At 38.3% G+C, this 21,433-nt stretch overlaps 1 protein-coding gene across 1 annotated transcript in view; it reads right to left on the bottom strand.

The window, feature by feature from the left end:
* Positions 1-21,433, bottom strand: part of ASXL3 (ASXL transcriptional regulator 3) — a 175,287-nt gene that overhangs the window by 79,289 nt on the left and 74,565 nt on the right. The window contains exon 6 of the mRNA XM_060613566.3: positions 11,254-11,375. Within this exon, the coding sequence (XP_060469549.2) occupies positions 11,254-11,375 (122 nt within the window). The remainder of the gene's footprint in view (positions 1-11,253; positions 11,376-21,433) is intronic.

The raw sequence follows: 21,433 nt of genomic DNA, 5'->3' as shown, positions 1-21,433 counted from the left end.
AGGGTATCAACCTGAGAGCGTTTTGGGGTACAATTCTGAAAACAAAGCAGCACTTAAAGGTTTGTTCTACCTCGGCAGCATGGCTTGGGAGCCCATGGAACTTGAAGCCATGGCTCCCAAGTAAAATAAATGCAAAATAAATGTTTCAAGACCAGGATAAAAATATATGTGTCTGCACTTCTCTTGCAGGTGCGTCCTCTCCAGTGCACTGCTCAGTCAATCAAGTTAACACCGAGTGTCATCAGTATGTACAGCAGGTAAGGACTACAGTATTGATGCACTCACTCAGCCGTGGGGAGTGCTGCACAAAATCACTGAACATGGCAGGAATCATTTATTTCTGTGAAGGGAATCAGTCCTAATCTTGGAAACCTTGCAGCACTCGGCTTCTGTCTGCTTGACTTTGGGCATTAACCTTCAGAACACGAACATGACGGCGTTCTGGCAAATCCAGGAAAAAAAAAAAATTGATACGAGAATAAATCTCTCCAAATGGGAGTGCTTTGTGTTTCATAAATGAATCAACCACAGCGATGATAATGTAATAAAAGACATTTAAAAGTTCTGAAATACAGCTTATCCAGTGGATCGCTTTACACAGAAAATTACCTGTAATAAAAAGGGTATTCAGCACACGAAACTGAAGAGACATTAAATTCCCAGTTACAGGGAGGCTAAAATTCCTCAAAAGGTTAAAAGGCTGACCACAGACAGTCTCAAACATTTTTATTCCTGGCTTCTGTGTCATTTCTACCAATTTTATAACAACTCAGTTACTTGATTAATGTTCTTCGACCAGAAGTTGTCACAACCTCCTAAAATACTGCACTGACTATATATCCCCTGCTGTCAGAAACAATGTCACTGTATTTGCAAAGGGTATTAGTTGAATGTCCAACTTGTAGACCATAAGATTTAGCAATCAAATAATTACAGAAGTGAAAAATTAAACACCACTTAAATGAGAGAAAGCAGATTCAGATGAGATTTAGAACCAGATGGCAAAGCGAGTGGCTGGGGGAGTCTATTACAAACGATACTGTTGGCTATTAGTAACACAAGCAACTTCCCTTCAATTCCTACATCTCCTGGGCTTTTGTCAAATACGAGGCACCATGTGGGGACAAGAGATCAAACCCGAATAAAATGCCCTCCTCCTCACCTTTTGCTTGCTGTCAATAATATATTTAATGAGAACATGTGTGCCATAAAATATTTAGGACATTTACTACTTTTTTTCATCAAGGTGTACATAACTGCATAAATGTCTATAGCCTGGTGTAAAAGCTCAAAGCTTTTTATAGACATTAACCTATCAATCCAATAACAAAACAGAATGAGGCAACACAGTGCCTCAAATTACAATCAAGACCATTTTTGCCTACTACGTAAGACTTCACAAAACAATAACCTGTGTACAAAGAATGATTAATTTTTAGGAGTCTATACATCATAGATTTCGACTATTTCCCTTTGCAATCCAAGTGAGTATTTTAAAAAATATTCATTTTATGTTAGGGTGGATAGGTATATATTTGAAAATACCGCTTAAGAAAAAGAGATTAAACACAGGTGCTACCTAGAAACTGGAATCATAAAGTTAAAGATGCCATGTCTTTTCATAGCATTTTTGGTAGATAATAACTAAAGTAATAAACATTTTGTCCTGAGAGGACTCTACTATAGAAAAATTAGCAGCTGGACAGACAGCACACATGACAGAGATGGAGGGGGAGGGGGAGGGGGAGGGGGAGGGGGAGGAGGAGGAGGAGGAGGACGACGACGACGACGACCGGGAGGGGGAGGGGGAGGCAGGAGGAAGAGAACCACCACCACCGGCCATGCCAGCACCACCCAGAGCGTCAAGGTGCAGCCAAGGTAGGGAAAAAGGAATACTAATCAGTATTGAGAACATTTCAATGATTTTTTAAAATAAATACGTACACAGAAATTTGAATGAATATTTCTTAACACAGTATTTTTAAATACTGAAATGAAACAATGTCTCTTGGTGACCAAAACTAAATGTCCCCAATTAAAAAAATTATTTTAAGTGTATTTAAAATATGCACACTTTCCTGTTTTACTTCTGAAAAACATGCATTATATTTGACCCCAAGTAACATTTCTACGGGCAGATAAACAAAAATTGGGAAGTCTTTGTTTACTGCAAGGCCAGTGACAGCAGTGAAGCAGCAGGCTATGAGGCAAACTCAAGGAGTACCACAGTTCAGTTATTAGAAGGAGCATCTTGATCACATTTACTAGATTCATGGTCACTTTAGGCTAACTTGCAGATTCCAATTCACTTCCCAGAAAGCAGGATTTATTTGACTCTGGACACTAAGGACACCTTCCAAGCAGATCAAAATGTGGATGGAGGTAGAGGCAAACCGTGCTAAGTGAGGGACTTGGGATCGTGTGGGCTCCAAACAAGAAAACTCTGGCACTTGTCATGTCCATGAGGCTGGCTGTAGTACAATGGTTCCTGTATTAATAGCGATCCCTGTTTTCTTGTTGTAGGGTGTTCGTCCTGCAAGTAACGAAGCTGGTCGTTCATGGGTTGTTTGGTTACATAACTCTATTTCCGCAACGGCGGGCACATCCACCACTCACACATATGCTGCATGTCTCCTCACAATCCCTTGAAAAATGTGCAGTACTTTTTTGGAGCACATCGGCTGGGGTGAGACAATGACAGTGGGACGCGGAAGTGAGTGGGAAAGCACATATCCCGTTGGAAGAGGCAGTAAGTACTCAACAGATGCGACACAACTAGATTTTTAGGTGAGTCTTCCTGTTTTTAAACAATGTACCAGACAAAACAAAGATGACTGAGCTAAACTCGGGCTGAGGGCACCAACCTTCGAGACCTACTACGCACCTATCCCAATGGTCCTCACCTCACCAGATAAATGAGTCTAACCACTGCCCAGCAGAGGGCTTATAATGTGAGGATCTGTAGAGGAACAGGGACTGGCGCGGAGCCATCTTACTGACTGTGTGGTGCACTGGGTAAGGGCAAGGTTGCAGAGGCAGAGAAAGAATTAACTAACCAGCTGAGTAAGGCTGGGTAAATTACTTGGGCAAAATGTCCCTATAAAACAGAGACAACAGTGTTGGTAAGATGTTTTAAATACGAAATCACAGAACAATATTTAACACTATTTGTAGCACATAGTAAATATTCAATAAATGTTAATTATATCTGTCTAATGTACTCATTCTGTAACGAATGCATTTTTTGAGGACTTACTGTTGTAGTCCGGTATACGCACTGCTGATCCATAGCAATGAATAAGACAAAAACATTTTTGTCTTCATTATTTCACATTTTAGCAAAAGACTGACAAGGAATCACAGAAAATAAACATCATAGTTTTACACACACACACAAGTACTAAGAAAATTATGCCAGGATGATGAGGGAGAATAACTGGGGTGGGAAGGAAAACCTCTTGGGGGGTGACAGTTGAGAGGAAATCCAAATGACAAGAAGAACCAGCCACGTGAAGATGGCAGAATCTCCAATCAGTTTAAAAAACAGTATTGAGACCCCTATCAGGAAAATTCTTTGGCGGTTCAAGGAATAAATAGCCAGGGTAGCTGGAAAAAAAGACTAGGAAGATTACAGAAATGGAAAAGAATTCCCCGAAATGATTGCCAAGGGTTTATTAGGAACAGGGGATTTATGGCCAAAGCAAAAGGCAGCTGTACAACCCCAGTCTCTTCCCACAGCCTACAGTGACCACACTGGTACTTGTGCACTGGAGATGTGAAAGAGGCCTCGCAAAGAGAAAGCACTGGGTGTCTTCCAAGAAATAAGTGTACTCTGTCTTTACACACTTCTTCGGCATACATCTATAAGGCTCCACTGCATGCAGTACCTTGCACCCCACACCTTGGACAAGCTTCCCAGCAGTTCTGAGCATTTTGAGCCCTTTAGGGAAGGTTCCTTTAACACTCCAGTAACACTTCTGCCTCAGAGCCTCTGCATGAATTCTTTTCTGTGCATGTACGCTCTTCCCTCAGGCATCTGAATGGTTCATTTCCTCATATACTTGAGTCTACTCATTGCCTTTGCCCATCTGGGCTGCTAGAACAAGGTAACACAGACTGGGTAACCTGTAAACAACAGAAATTCACTCTACACAGTCTGGAGGCTGGAGGCCTGAGATCACAGTGCCAGTGTGAACCTGTGAGGGCCCCTCCTTTAGACTATGGGCTTCTCTTTGTATCCTCTCGAGGCAGACAGGGGCTAGGGAACTGTGGTAGGGTCTCTTTTGTAAGAACACTAACCGCGTTTAGGAGGGCACGGCCCTATTGGCCTAACACTTCCAAAGACCTCATCTTCAAATACCATCAAATCGAAGATTTCAACTTATGAAATGTGGGGGACACAAACATTCAGGTCACAAACTCTTACACTGCATTTCCCACCATATTCTCCATCCCCAACACCCACTATGCCTTATTCTCCTCCCATGGAAAGTATATTATACTGTGTAATGTCATTTTCTCTTCTCTTCCCCAACCTAGAATACAGACTCTATGAAAGACAAGGATTTTCATCTTTTTTTTGTTCACTAACATATTCCCAGTGACTAGAAGATGATATGGGCTATACTAGGTGCTCAGTAAATATTTACTAAGTGTAAATAAAAAACTCATAAAAATAATTTTAATAAAAATAGAAAAGCTCTCATCTATTTCTCTGTAAATTATATTACTGGTTTATTCAAAAGGCAGAGATTGGCATGGAACAATCAAGAAATAACTTTATTCTCCTAATGTTGCCTTCATATGTGTTCTGACCAATTTCCCTTTTCCATTTCTGGACAATACTTTACATACAACATACAGCTTTTCGGGTCATCTTCAAGTATTTACACAGTCTCATTTTTCAGGCTTAAAAACATGAGTTTGACTATAAAGCCTTCTTTCTGCTCTCCCAGATCACACCAATGCTTCGGGTCAAAAACTACATTAGTTAACAGATTCCTGATTTTACTCTTCCTCCATTTTCTTCCTCCATATCTGGGCTCCCCAGGATTGGGAGTTGAAAAGGAGGTGAATAATAGGTCAAAGTTGTCTCATCCAGTATTACCACAGTCACAGAATTACAATCTTTGGGGAGGCAGGAGGCCAACTGCTAGATTTGGATGGCATACATTATCTAGTTATATAGATAACGTTACCTATGTACTTATCATCTAGTTATAACTATATATGTATATACACACACACACACACACACACATATATATACACACACATGTAAAAGTGTGTATGTACATATGTATATATGTAGGTGTGTGAATACAAATAAAAATAAACATATAAAATATAAATGAAAAATATATATATGTATACATATATACATATATATGTATATACACATACATACATACACATACATACATACATATACATACGTATATACATACATACATATAAAATCCCATCCTTCATGAATGTTTCTGTCCGAGTCTTTCTCTCACTTAGACTGTGCCTCCTTTCACCAAGAGAGAGGATGTAGCAGAGCTCTATCCACTTTAATAAAATCTCCTTGGTTAATACTCCTCCAAATAAATCTTGAGCTATTTTTTTATATCAACTATTGATCCATGATCAAGGGCCATCTAGGCTTCTTTCACTAAGTCCTTTGAGGTTGTGTCTGGCACCTCTCTTTACAACAGGTATACGTGTATCCCATTGTCCTCAGTTTTGAGCTTTAGCTAAAATTCCAGAAGAACAAGAAAATTCCTGTTTTATACTCTGCTACAAATATCACAGAAGTTAAATGTAACTTAGTTTATCATTATCTAAATTTGGATATCCCAAGGCCTGGACAATAGAAAGCCACATAATAGATTAAGAAAATGAGACTAGGAGAGTCACTTTAGATGGTGGTGGGAGGTTTGTTCTTCACAAGGGTACCCTAAAAGGGAGATTTTATTTCGTTGTGATAAATTACAAAAGGTGGCTTTTTCTACTTCACACCAAAGGTCTCAATTAGCTAGAGGCAGCCCTGTTGATCAATCTATAACATTGTATTATTTTGACACTGACATTATGTAATGTCTTAACGTATTAGTCTTGATTCATTTTAGGGGGATGATATCATTGAGGTACTTCCAACTAACCAAGTCTTAGCTATACTTTGAAATGCTAATGGAATATCTCATTGAACAAGTTTAAACCCTGTAATTTCAAAGCCAGGAACACACGTTATCAAAACATAAGAAGATGGCAAGTGTAAATGAGTCTACTATGAAGGAATATACCTTTCAGCTGTCCACGTATATAATGTCCAACACACCCAAGCTACACAGAGTACATGGCACCAACCAAGTTTAATACTTCCAGGTACTATTCAGTATGGAAAAAAAACAAAAAACAGGCTTCAACTTGGAAATGAACTCACTTTCTAAGTAAGTTCTAAAGGAAAACATAACAGGAAACAAACAGAGCTAAACCAGTCAGGGAAAAGTAAAGATCCTATCATACATCAATTACAATTCTGGCTTTAAGCAAAAGGAAAGAAATCAAAAGATGCTGACTGAGCATCCTTTTCTCTAGAGATGTATTGTGATATTCTCTTGTAAAAAGAGACCCCAAAAAAGCCTTTAAATAAACATTTCATTTTGTAAACAGAAAGGCTTGTCAGATAACTCTAAAAAAAATTGAATGGTTCTCGTTTTACTCTAATGAAAAATAAAATAAAACCTAAAATCACAGGCTCTGCGCTCACTTGGAATTTGCATAAACCAGTAATGCCTGCTTTATTTGAATAGAGAAACAACACTAACAATGTAACTTAAGAATGCACTGAATGCAATAAGTCCTTTACTGAAAAATGTGAAAATACCACACGCTGTGAATGCTAAAATAATTAGAAATACACACATACAAAACAGCTGGCTGTGTCAGGCACCACCAACTTGCATTGTTGCTAGTATGATAAATGTCAACGCCCATGTTCAGAAACTGCCATCGCGCAACATAACCTTTGGAATTTCACAGTAGTGGTCAAACATATAAAGCTAAAGCAAAATACCAAGACCATATCTGCTTTGTGATATGAAGAGGGAAAAACTGCCTAAAACTGCCACTTTATGAAAAAATTCTACCACCCTAAATAATGAAGGAACTCAAATAAAACAACAGCAACAGCATAGAAAGGTTCTACTCTGCACCATGTTACATCCCATAACAGACTCATCCTTCCTTAATGTTACATTTGATTCTGCTGTTTAAAAACTTCCAAAATTTAATCTCTCTTAATTATCCTTCTTTAAAATTCAAAATCTAATCATTTCATACTTTTTAAGATCATTACAACTAAAAAAAAACAAGGTGGAAAGAAGACAGGGAACAAGGTAATAATCAGCAATCTGCTACTCTCCAGAGGCTTCTGAATATGTTTTATTTGGAATATGCTTATTCAGAAAAAAATAATCTACTGAGATGACAATATATTATTCAGGTAATTGTATCTAACATATGATGCTAACTAACATTTTGATGATTAGAAAGTAAAAGGGACCCAAATATTTAGGAGCAATGACAATATTCTGTATCAACAGGCAAGGGACATTCTAGCCTCCCTATCGTCCAGCCTATAATTACACTGCAATCCGGAGTGCTGCGAAGTACAAGAGCCACTCTCTATGGCAACATGCTTCAGGTGGGGGTGGTGGTGGGGGCGGAGACAGGGCCTCAGATCTGAGAAATCATGTCTGGCTTAGTTTGCATGAAGGCTTATTTTAAATTATTATTATTTTTTTTTTTGCTACATTTAGTCTTACAAAGCTACTGGGTTTTGTTTATTTTCTTATTTTCCACCTACTTCTTTCTAAGATTCTACATGGGCCAATATACACTTATATTACTAGAGTCCTACTGACTCAGAATATACTTCTAGTAAAAAAAGAGCTATATATTTGATATAGTTGAGTGTCTACCATTATAAGTGTTGACGCTGAGCATAAGCAGTCTGTGTTCGAAAATAATATTAATGACTTTGCTGTCTTGCTTTCCTTACATTATACAAATACTGAAGAATGTAAATGTCCTTGGATATCATACTACATACTACATACCATATGCTAAAAGGCAGTATTCGTTAAGAGGGAAGAATCTAAAACTATGATTCCGGGTTCAAATATCATCTCCCAAACTCACTAGCTGGACAATTGTGGGCAAGTTAGCTAAAGTCTCTGGGCCTTATTTTCCTCATTTGAAAAATGGGAATACTAGTACACACATTAAAGGATTTCTATAAGGATTCAATGACATAGTATATATAAAATGCAGAGCATAGTGTCTAGAATTCAGAGCAGTAAATATCAGCTAATGTAATTATTATTAGGGTCATTCAGCTGGCCCTGCATTCATGAGATTATGACTTATACATGCATTTATACACACAAGAACATATTCACAAGTAGAGAAAACACACACACACACACACACATATATATGTGTATATATATACATATATATATATATATATATATATGTATATATACACACACACACACACACACATACATACACTTAGAGCGAATTCTATTTGGTCATAGCCATCCAACTATCCAAAAGAAAAGAAAGCTGCAAATTTGCTGAGGCTGCTACAATTTAAAATGCTTCATGTTCAGTCAATTTTTGAAATGCTGTCTTAAGAAATTCAGCAATTACAGGGAATCTGGGCAAAATTCTGCAAGAACAGCTTTTTTCTAAATGTATTTCCAATATGAATTTGATTATTAATCTAACATTAGCATATCTTTTACATATTGTGCCATATTCTCACTGTAGCTAATTTGCTATTTGGTTATATAATATGAAATCTTAAGAAATTAATACTCTTCTAGGACATGAAGAAGCTTACAGGACAGGTTTCTTAAAACAAGGCTTAAATCCTAAGCAAGCAAGTGGCAGTTCCCATGAGCACATGCTCTACAGCAAAACAAAAACACTAACTCAAAGTTAAAAAATGTTTTAGTAATGGCAAAACATGTTCCAGTAATACGAAACATGTTCCAGTAATATGAAACCTAAATGAAGAAAGTAAAAAATAATGGGACATAACAATACATGGATTTGAATCTCTATCTTTACATTCATACACAGGGATGTTTCATAATGTACATAGTTTTTAAATCACTGCCCTTCAAAAGTATGACTTTCATTTATGATTGTATCTATGTTTCTTAAGTGCTACAAGTACCAGTATTCAGCTTTACATCCTTTGTTCTATCCCGGTTAGTATTTTATTATCTGCATCCTATTTGCTGCCTGAATGAGCCTTTTCCTAGACTTCCCTGTCATCCGTCCTTTATTTCATCAATTAAAAAGGGATCTCAACACTGAATTCAATTTTGTTCTTTGATTTAAAACATTTCACAAGACAGAAATGGCAAGCTCACCAAAGATTATTTGATGCAACACTAATTACCTTAAATACAATACCAATGAAAGGAAATACTGCAATTTCGATAATTAGTAGAGAATAGAAAAGTAATTTTAATTCAGTACAAAAATGTTGAGTTTCTTTCCTAAGTGTCCTTGTTTGAAGTAGAGGAGAAGGTACATGGAGACATTCTAAGTCTAGGAGATTGGATATGACTATTAAGAACTTTACTGGTTAGTGAGACTTAAAAAAAATTAACTTTATTTAAAAAACATGATTTCTCGGGGCGCCTGGGTGGCTCAGTCAGTTGGGCGTCCGACTTCAGCTCAGGTCATGATCTCACGGTCCGTGAGTTTTAGCCCAGCGTCGGGATCTGTGCTGACAGCTCAGAGCCTGGAGCCTGCTTCGGATTCTGTGTCTCCCTCTCTCTTTGACCCTCCCCCATTCATGCTCTGTCTCTCTCTGTCTCAAAAATAAATAAACATTAAAAAAAAATAAAAAACAAACAAACACGATTTCTCTTTCCTTGTTATAAATTTATCTCTAGAATGATACTTCTCTTCCTAGACTTGGTAAGGGCCTGAAGGAGGTGAGATTGAGGGGGCTGTCACAGAAGGATCAAAACAGGAGTGCCTGGGTGACTCAGTCAGTTAAGTGTCCAACCCTTGATTTCAGCTAAGGTCATGATCCAAGGGTCATGGGATCGAACCTCATGTAGGGATCCACAATGAACATGGAGTCTGCTTAAGATTCTCTCCCTCCCTCTCTCTCTCTCTCCCTCCCTCCCTCCCTCCCTCCCTCTGCCCTGCTCAGGCTCTCTCTCTTTCTCAAAAAAAAAAAAAAAAAAAAAAAAAAAAAAAAAAAAAAAAAAAAAAAAAAAAAAAGGGATCAAAATAAAATATGTAAGAGATGTAAGAGAAAAGCAGTTAAACAAGGGAAAGCTATGAATTTTCACATGAACAGCCACATACATAAGCTTTCCACTTACTGACAGTATTACCATCCTGCAATGTCCCCATCTAACCACGGCATCTCCTTTCCTCTTGCACACACAATTCAGAATCTGCCAGTGTGGCAGCAATAGCTAACATTTACTGAGTGACTATAACGGGTCACTCATTGTACCATGTGCTTTCAACTTCTCACCTCACTTAATCCTCAGGTCATTCCCATGTGAAAGGTACTATTATTTTCCACATTTTCTAGAGAAGAAAGTCGAGATTCAGGGAAGAAAAGCGTCTTGCCAAGAGTTGCAAGAATTCAAGCCAGGGTATCTCAAAGCCTGGAGGCCAATCTTACAACCATTCCCTCCCATCACCATCTCAGGGCAAGGATGCAGAATTCAAGACTGCTTATGTAATATCAAGATGATACTGCAAAATTAACCAAACACTCACTGATGGACATTCTTGCTCAAAGTAAGCCACAATTACTGTTTTTCTTATTTGTAACTTAATGCATCTCAGTAACAAGAAAGAAATTATCTATTTTTTTACATCAGCTATCAGTTAGACATGAGACCACAGAGGCATTATTCTCAACATATGCAATGCATTTATGAACCCAGTATGTTTACTATAAACCTTACTCAAGAAAATCTTAGTATAAGTTTTTATGATTCCAAGGACATTTTCCCTCTTCTTTTTTACATCGAAGTTCTCAGCCAAGCCTCTCCTAGTTTTCAGCATAGAGTAAAATTAGTGTGAGAATATTATGGAAGTGGTTGAACGTAGGACACGTCTGTTGCTTTCTGATTGCTGTGTTCTTATCTATTTTTCTTTCTCCACATAACACCTTAAGAAGGTAGAACAAAGAACAAATGCCAGCTCTCTTACCTGTTTAAGAGCCTTTTTGGTGTGTTGTTGAAAGGAAGACACTAACTTGCTCTGCACTGCTGTGTTAGCAAGGCTTGAATCTCGAGTGGAAGATGCTTCATCAGTTACCTGCTTTGCACAAACTAGAGACACAGAGAGATAATGATATTACTAATTTGAATTCCTTTTTTTATACCCACTGTAATTAACTCACTTGGAGCTTCTCTCCAATTGAGAATGGATACCTAAAATAAAGCCAAATAGCACAGTAAAAAGAAGAGTATCTAGATTTGAGAGAAGAAATCGGTTAACAACTGTGTGGCCACAGTTTCATGTAACCTCTCTACACCTCCGTTTCCTTACCCACTAATTGATGATAATTTCTATGTCATGGGGCTGTTGTGTGGACATAAAAAAGAAAAACATAACATGTGCCTCAAGACTTGGGCAATGCATAGTATTTTTGAAGAAACAATGTAAACTAACGAAACTGTTTCAAATCTACCAACCTCCATGTTGTTCTTCAATTTACCAGCCCTCCTTCTACAGACTCTACGGCCTACTGTGACACGTTTATCTTCTCCTATGGGCCAAGACATCTACCATGGAGAAGGAAAAATAAAATCCGAGATTCTGGATGTCAATTTAAGACAACTGTGTTCAAGGAAACCGTGCCCTCTTTAGATTACCACGTACTCTGCCCACTTGTACCACAGTCAAGCTTTCCTGTCACCTATTCTACAGAGGACATTTTCTTCAAAAAGGCTGCAGAAGAGCCAATGTCTTGCTGTCATGGGTGACAAAGGCCCACATTCACTTTCTTCTCTATGATGCCTGGATTATAGCTAGAACTCCTCTTCAGTCCTCAAACCTTCCACCCGAGAGAGAAGGTCAACCACTGAGTAACTTCGGCAGCAGCACGGACGCTGGCCCTTTTCTATGCACAACAGAGGGGAAAGAGCTATTTGGAAAATCAAAGTAAGGAAGCACTGTAATTAGTGGCAGAATGGAGGCATATGTCAAAGGCAGGAGGCAAGAGGAAGTTAGATGGAAAAAAATAACTTGAGAACATATTGGAAAAGCTCAAAATATGACTTTTTAAGGGCACCAGGGTTAACATTAATCCAAGAAAATTTCCAAGGAACAGTAACTTGAGAGGATTCTGACCTGAGCTCTAGAGGCAGGTGGAGGAGTAAAAATTGTTCTAGTCAAAAATGGAAGCATATGCACGTGCATAGTGTTGAGAACACTAAAGCTGCTTTAGATAGACTCAAGCACATGCTGCCTAGAAATTAAAAATGTGGCTCATGAAAGAGAATGTTAGGAAAAAAAAGAATTAGTCAAGTTTTTTTTTAATACAGAAATTAATCAAGGTACTGATTACTAAACAAAATGAACAAGTTTTGGACCATGAAATAATTGTTAGTTATTAATGCCAAGCACTTTACATATGTGATCTCATTTCACCCTTGCCACTTCCTTGCTGCTTCCTTGCAAGATGGAAAGGCATTGTCTCTGTTTTTGAGAGAGAAAACTAGAGCTTAGAGAGGCTCAACTACTTGTCAATAGTATCACAGCCAACAAAATAGCAGAGATGGGAGCCTGGGCCAGACCCATAGTTTCCCACTTAAAATATTCGGCCTCAAAGCCCCGCAACTGATGCAAAAACTTAGTGTCTAAAGAAGTTTAATTTAGTTGCATCCTGTAGAAAGTGCTGTAACAGGAAGTTAATAAAGGCAGGGAGATCAAGTCATTTAGTCACCGACATGAAAAAACATGAGAGCGAACGGCCCAGAGAGTACTAGGGTTGAAGACGCAAAAGTATTTGCCCATGGATGGAGTCAGAGAAGCCCCTGAATTAAAGATCAGGTGATACCATACGACATTTTTCCTTAAAACACTCTAAACGTTGTAGTTAAGAAACATTTTATAACACTGCTTGCATGAACTATGGCTCCTAGGTTTTTCTCCCTGAAATGATCACTTAAATCTTAACACACTGCCAAATCTTACTCAAGAAAGATTAGAAATCAATCATCGGTTTACATTCCAAAGATAAATTGACTTTTATGGTGATTATACACATGGTCTTTTCGATGTTCTGAGGTCTCTATGAAGTGTAACAAACCGGGAACTGAGAGGAATGTGGCCAACAGGTCAAATGATGCCAACTACACGGGCCTCAAAGCCGAGCCACAAGCAAAGTGGGCGTTAACAAATGCGTTTCATTACTTCACGTTCTTAGAGTAGTATTTCCACCTAGACAAATGGAAACTTACTGATTAGTTAAAAAGGAGAACAAAACGCAGATTTTGGATTTTAGGGAATTGGATTTTAGGGAATTTATGGAAAACAGGAGAATGCTTCTGCATATTGAACATCTACACAAATTTACCAATTTGCTTATTAGGAAGCACTTTTATTCCTAAGTCTTTCAAAGGTAAACTCCAGTGAGGCAGGATCAAAAAATGACAAATGCTGGGGCACCTGGGTGGCTCAGTTGATTAAGTGTCCAACTCTTGATTTCAGCTCAGGTCCTGATCTCTCGGTCATAGGATCGAGCCCCACATGCAGCTCTACACTGAGCATGCAGCCTGCTTGGAATTCTCTCTCTCCCTCTCTCTCTGTCCCTCCCAATAAAAATTTTTAATTTTTTTTAAATGACAAATACCGAATTAGTACGTATGTAATTGAAGCCTGCTATTCCCCTCATATTCTTCTGACTGCAGCAATAAGCAGTACACAGCTCTCCTTCCTGAGGATGACAGGTACCTTACAACTCACTCTATTTCTCTCTGACCTAGAAAGTCACTGAATATCATGATACCTATTTCAGTATCAGAAAATATATTGCATTGTTGGATTTAAATTCACTACTGCACTATGTCAATAGTGATTCACATGTATTTTGTGCTTCCAAAAGGAAGATTCTGTTCAACTTAAAGCCCAGAATTTCAGATGGCAGGGCGATAAAACGAAACAGCATCAAGGAATCCTATGAAGTTTTTTTCTCAAAATGACTCATTTTCCTTCCACTAAATTCTATTTTGCTCTATCTTCCAGTCCATCCTACACTCGAGAGAAGCATCATGAGGACTCCTTCCTATATAGTTTATTTCCTCCCTGATCCCCTCTTCTGGAACTTGCTCCTATCTCCTGGGACAAAACCATTTTTTCCCCTAATTATTTATTTCTAGTAACATAATTATAGAATCTTTAAAAAAGTAAATACAATAGTGGGGGCACCTGGGTGGCTCAGTCGGTTAAGCATCAGCTCAGGTCATGATCTCACGGTCCGTGAGTTTGAGCCCCACTTTGGGCTCTATGCTGACAGCTCAGAGCCTGGAGCCTGCTCCAGACTCTGTGTCTCCCTCTCTCTTTCTGACCCTCCCCTGCTCACGCTGTCTCTGTCTCTGAAAAAATGAATAAACATTAAAAAAAAAATTTTTTTAAGTAAATAAAATAGAAAATAAAATCTCTAAGTGAGTGTTCCTTTGGGTTAAAAAAACCAAATACCTTATTTTTAAGGAAAAACATCAAGAATAAAATGAACAAAGACAGGAAAGACTAAAATGCCCAATGCAATGCATCCATAAGCTCCAAACAATGCACCTGCATGTGTGGTGTGTACGTGCCTGTGTGTGCTGTGTGTGTATATGTGTGCACTGACAAAAATAGACCCTTAGCACGCGCATATGAGGATTTTATTCATTCTTCTGCCATGTATCTGGTGAGGGTGGCTGAATCGAAAAACACTCACTAAGTAGCTGGATTGTGGAGGTTCACGCAGATTCATATTCTGACAAAACACACGGTTTTCACTTTTATTTAATTCTTGCAGCTTTCTTAATAACAGATGTGATAAATAAATAATACAGGGCTCATTTTAAACAGTTGCCTGAATATTTATATAAGGGACTGAGCCTGGCCTATGAAATACAAGCCAAAGAAAAACTAATGTTAAAGGAAGGACCAGGGGAAATCCCTTGTATGTGAAATTATAACAGAAACCAGGAAACTGAAGAATTAGGGCAGATGTTTTATCCAATAAATATCAAACACTGACAAGCAGCTTAGAAAGTGATATGTTCTTGGTATTCAAAAACGAATGCAGATTTTTTTCCCCCTAACTTCACTGGCATGATCACAAAATGAATGTCAGGATTTATACCTCAAAACCCTCCAAGACTGCCTGCCCTTCCCATAGGTGGAAAAACCAAAGACAAGAAGACATTTTTTTAAAAGGTACAGAAGTATTATTTCTGTCTACGATTTGCTTGGCTGCCAAAACTAGGCAAAGCCAAAGACATACTTAAATGCTCATCTGCTAGCTTTAAATTCAAACAGGTAATGAGATTATCAGTATTTGTTTGTCAACCACTTCCAATCTCACTAACACTCACATTCCCAAAGCCCTCATTCAAAATATTCTACTTAGAAGGCTCAGGAGCAAAGAGAAAGGGAGGATTACAGGTCATCATGAAACAGTCCTGAAGGCTGGAGCAACTGGTGACTGGCCAGCAAGACTGGATTTCTGACTCTAGAGTCTCCATGCTGTCCTCCTCTCTCCCCTTTGTCATTCACCATTCAACTTGAAGATGAAACTGAATAGAAAATACGGGTTAGGGCTCCTATTTTTAAAGCTGCGTGACAGAGAGAAGGTATAGGACATTCTCCCCACAATGTAATTACTAATCCACTGAAAAGGGTACAGGAGGGCTTCGACCTTTAAACCGAGACCTAAAGAAGGGAGAAACCAGAATGCAACCTTGACTTTGTCTCTCTTTCTAGTTTCACATCTTGTCTGCCTCCCCAACTCCCATCGTCTCGGATCCAGCCAACTGAGACCCTGTGGTATTTCCTGAACACAGTGACTTGCTGTATTTACTGTGCTTGCTCTAATCATTCGTCATTCGAATCCCCTTCTCCATCTCTTCGCCTAGCAAATTCACCTTGGCAGACCAAACTCAAACAGCTTCCCCCAAAGCCTTCCTGACTGTGCCAGTCTCCGAGGTAGGCTTACTCCTCCTTCCTCCATGTTTCGTTGGAACTTAGTGTATGAATTCATGGCATTCACCGCAACTGGTGCTTCTGCCTGCCTCACCAGCCACAGCTTCAGCAACTCAGGACTTACTTATGTGCAAAGACAGGCACAGAGCAGTTGATCTATAAAAGTTTATTACACTAAACTGTGAAATGTGATTTTCATTATATTTATCTAAAGTATCTATTTTTAATGTTAACTTTCGATTACGGCTTTTTAAATTTTTAATGTTTGTTTATTTTTGACAGAGAGACAGACAGAGCATGAGCGGGGGAGGGGCAGAGAGAGAGAGAGGGAGACACAGAATGTGAAGCAGGCTCCAGGCTCCGAGCTGTCAGCACAGAGCCCAACGTGGGGCTCGAACTCACAGACCGTGAGATCATGACCTGAGCCGAAGTCGGACGCTCAACCGACTGAGCCACCCAGGCACCCCCAATTATGGCTTTTAATAAGAATTCGTGAATGGGGATGTCAGCAAAGTACAGTTTATTGTTATGGAAAAGCATATACAAGAAGTGAATTTTTTTTTTTTTTATCTTAGGAAATTGTTTGTAATTATCCTAAAGTCAATTAGGGAAAATATGAAAACCAAACCACAAAACATCCTATGAAGGTCAGTGGAAAGTCATATGACCTGCCATTCAATGCAGATAAATTCCCTTCTGCCATCCTTACTTGTTGCCTTATTTTAAAAGGAAAGTCACAGTTTGGAGGTTTTGCATAGTGGAATAAAAATAAAGATAATTTAAAAGTCAAAATTAGAAATCACAATGCTTACTTAAAATGGCAGGAGCTATAGGAGGGCAGAACTACAACACAGACCAGGATCTGTGCACAATACAGTCACTGCAACAAAGATATTAATTGCTGTATCCCACTAAACCACACAGTAAGTAATAGGCTATCAGAGGTAACTGGTGTTTGAAGGTCTAACTCAGGCAGGAAGAAGAGCAGCCTTTGATCCATTCCATTTCTATCAGTTCTCCCTCCAATTACTCCCTTTCAATTTTCTGATCAAACTAGATGCTCTCAAATCAAAACAGTTTTCTGTAGAAATAATCCTGCTATACACTATAAGCTTAATACAGGTTTTATAAATAAACAATTTAAATTGAAGAGCACAGAGTATGTTAGGGATAACACAGTGACACATGGTTAGAATTCAATCACATTTCAAAAGAGAACGAAGTCTTAGAGGAAGCTTATTTATGAATCATTCATTTGGTCGCAAAACTTTTACTGAACACCTTCACGCCAAGCGCTGTTTAAAATGCAGGGGGAAAGCAGTGAATAAAACCCAACACCTGACTTTGAGATGATAAAGCTTTTTAAAAATGTATTTTTTCTAAGAACAAGGATATAAAAATATTAATTCTATGTGAGGAAAACCAAGTGTACGAAAACCTACCAGTGATAACTAAAATTTGTTCTGAAAGATCGGTAAGTAAATAATTCAAAAGTATCCCCACATGACAAATAATAAAAAAAGCTTATGTTTGGATTATGTGTGTTTTATGTATCGTACTTACATTTGAAATTGTTCATATCAGACGTTCCAGATATACATGGCAACAAAATACATGCCAAAAACTTTTAAATGACTTAATGAGGACCAGGCAAATCCATTTGACCCCCAAATCACATCCATTTGACTCCATTTCTTTCAGAGAAGAGGTAATTCCTTAATTATTTTTGGATCCAGACTAAGGAGAACTCCCCTCTCTAAAAGCATTCCTTATTGCAAGATGGGTATAGATATCTGGATTTAAACAACTTCCCTCGTTGCAATAAAAGACAAAACTCAAAGTGTATGAGTTGCCAAGAAAGGCCAGCAATTAGATAGAGAAACACTAGCAATAAAATAAAGGAAACAGCAATTTTTCCCTAAGAAAATTTCAAGGGAGAAATTGTCTACTAAACACTGTAGGTATTGATACTTGATAATATTTGCACTATCATCTATGAGTAAGATATAGCTAATATAACTGAAATTTTTACTGTATCATTAGCTCAAAAATGCCCTCTCTTTAGTCAGAAGAGGTTTGCAGAAAAGGGAGCAAAATAAAACAAAGGGAATGGTGAATCATATGATAATAACGCTAGCAATGTCTATCAGTGACAACACGCTCCAACAAGATGTAATCAGGCTGATATCATAGGCTGTAAGTGATGCTCCTCTGATATTATGGAACTGGACAGACGGCAATTTCATTGCAATGTCTGTAAATGGTTCACAGATATTTCGGTTTGCCCTGGACACGACACTGAAGCTCCACAGGTAACTAGGAGGAACATTTGCGCACTGAAGGTACAACTATGGGAATCCCTTCTATGGGCACTCAATTTATCACCAGAGCCTTTCAGTTACACTAATATCTCTGGATATCCATAAAAAAATATCCCTTTAGGGGCGCCTGGGTGGCGCAGTCGGTTAAGCGTCCGACTTCAGCCAGGTCACGATCTCGCGGTCTGTGAGTTCGAGCCCCGCGTCCGGCTCTGGGCTGATGGCTCGGAGCCTGGAGCCTGTTTCCGATTCTGTGTCTCCCTCTCTCTCTGCCCCTCCCCCGTTCATGCTCTGTCTCTCTCTGTCCCAAAAATAAATAAAAAACGTTGAAAAAAAAAATTTAAAAAAAAAAAAAAAATATCCCTTTATAGTCAAAAGAGAAACTCAAACCAGAAATAAGGATTTAATAGGAAAAGCACTTCTATAGGTACTAGCCTTTCACCACCTAATCCATTCCTACCACAGAACCAATATAAATTCCTTTCTCAGAATTAGGGAGAATAATAACACAATGAGCTGCCTGAATGGGGGGGAAACAGTAGAAGCTATTTCTTTTACACTACACAACACCTGTGATCTTCTACACTGTATAAGGTTCTTGAAACATCTACACAGAAATACAGCAAAATCCACTTAGGAAATGAGAAATATCAAGAAGCAGGCAGGGAGAATATCATTAAAATGTTGGTACAGGTCAAGGGTAAATGTTTCCTTCACTCGTGGGCATCACGACTAAGTACTTTATACTTTGACACATAAAAGATAACTCCAGTACACAATAAAAAGGGAGCTAGATAAGGCACCGAGGTGGTTTGCTGAGAAATGGTTATACACTGTCGCTTTAAAAAGGAGAGAACGGATAATCTGGCATCAATGAAAAAAAGTGCTTTACTCTTTAAAGAATAGGTGCTTTGTTCCTATATACTAATTATAAACTAATAAATCAGATAGAAGCTTCACTAGTTAATATGAGTAACTGAGGGAATACCTTTAATTCTGGTTTTATTTGAGAGGGAGTTTGCTTTTATTATGAGATCATACTCTCTTTCCAATCTTTATATTATGAAATACTTTTCTCATAGCATGAGAAAAGAAGGGAAAAGTACACTTAAATGGGTCATTTTATCTGCACTTAGAAAACTTCCTTTTCTTCCATGACTCTAGGCTATTAAAAGTGACCAAAATCCATTTATACAGGAACAAAGTCCACAGTTCAAGGGGAAGTATGTAACAAAAAGAAGTCCCTAATGGGTAAAAGAAATGAAAAATAGTATCCATAAGTAATGTTTAAAAGAGCTGGGATAAGTTATTTGGAGGAGATGAAGGGGGTGGGGTCTAGATGATGCTCAGCTGTTCTCCATCACCAGAGAGTTAAAAAAACAACAGGGAATGAGTTTAATTAAAAGCAAAAAAAAAAAAAAAAAAAAAAAAAATCAGCATAAGGAAAAAATTCTTGACTCTAAAGCTTATCAACAAAGAGACAAATATAAAGGAGACTGAGAGATTCCTATCCCTCTGGACACTTACTATTAGAATAATGTCTAATTGAATTGACTGGTTTAAGTCAAATGCTGGCTTGAGAGCCAGGCTGCATGAACTCGAAGTCATGAATGCTGTGGGTTGGGATGAGAGAAGGAAGAATAAGAAAGAGGAGGCAGAGGAGCCTTGATATCCTGCCAATGGTCATTTCTGACTGTGAAGAGTATTCTCTTTCCCCCGTATTTCCTTCCATACGTAACTAAAACAATATAATTTTCATATACTTAAGTTTCTCTAGGCCACCAATGTAGAACAGGTGTCTCCAAGAGCTAACAAAGCTGTTGAGGAAAAAGAAATGTGAAAGAGAAGACCAATTAGCTTAACCTAAGAAAAGCAGGAGACCTGGTCCAGTCATTGAAAGCGTCATCTGCAAGATTCCCTCATCTGCCAGATTCATTCTAGGAATGGCTGTCAGGTAGAAATTAATCATGAACACAGAGGCTATCCTATGTAAAACCACACAGGAGCAATCACAGACTAGCTACTGAAAAATCTCCAGCAAGACCAGACCAATACCACCACAAGGAAAAAGACACCACTTACATTAGCAAAATCTTCCAAAGTTGCTCAAGACACTGCCTTCACAGCTCCACCGTCCCCTCATTTTCTTCTCCCCAACCCCTTATATAAAATTGTCACTGATAAACTGTCAGTGTGACTGCTCCCTGAGGGCACCTACAGCTTCATTAGTACACTTCTCACTTCCTCCAGGAAGCTCCTCATCTGTATGTAATTGATGTCTCAACAGAGATCCTATCCACACACTTCAGGCCATCTTAAAGCACTTTTCACTTCTGAAAAAAGACCCCTTAAACTGTGGCCTCTGAGCCAACGAAAACAAAGAGTGAGCTGAATAATGTTTCATTAAGTTAACACAACTCTGCCAAGAATCATACAATCAGAAACCCACTTATAAAGCTGGCCATAAAGAATAATGAAAAAAGACCATATAAAATTCTTCAAATGTTGGAATCATTATTTACCCTGGGATCTAAGGGCTAAAACATAGGATATATGTTCTCTATAATTTTTCCCCTAAATAGAGACTTTTAAAATACTAATTCCCCTGCTAGAGTGCTGCTTCCTCCCTGAAAGCCATTAGGGTTAATAACAAGCAGAACCTTTTTTGATCTCTGTGGATGAAAATTGTACATTCTCCAGTTTTTTCCTTTTAAATAGTAGGATGGTTGCTTTTGATTTTAAACATGCAATATAAATTAGGGCCACGAAAAGAGAAATTCATTTTTTTCTTGTTAATAACAAGTTATAAATAGAAGGTGAAGAGAGTGAAGGCTCTGTAGTGATACGATCATTTCATATAAAATATGTATGGG

Source organism: Panthera onca, chromosome D3 (genome assembly GCF_046562875.1).
Source record: "Panthera onca isolate mPanOnc1 chromosome D3, mPanOnc1 haplotype 2, whole genome shotgun sequence".
NCBI lineage: Eukaryota > Metazoa > Chordata > Mammalia > Carnivora > Felidae > Panthera > Panthera onca.
Note: the sequence above shows the minus strand (reverse complement) of the source record. Positions and strands in the feature narration are given on the sequence as shown.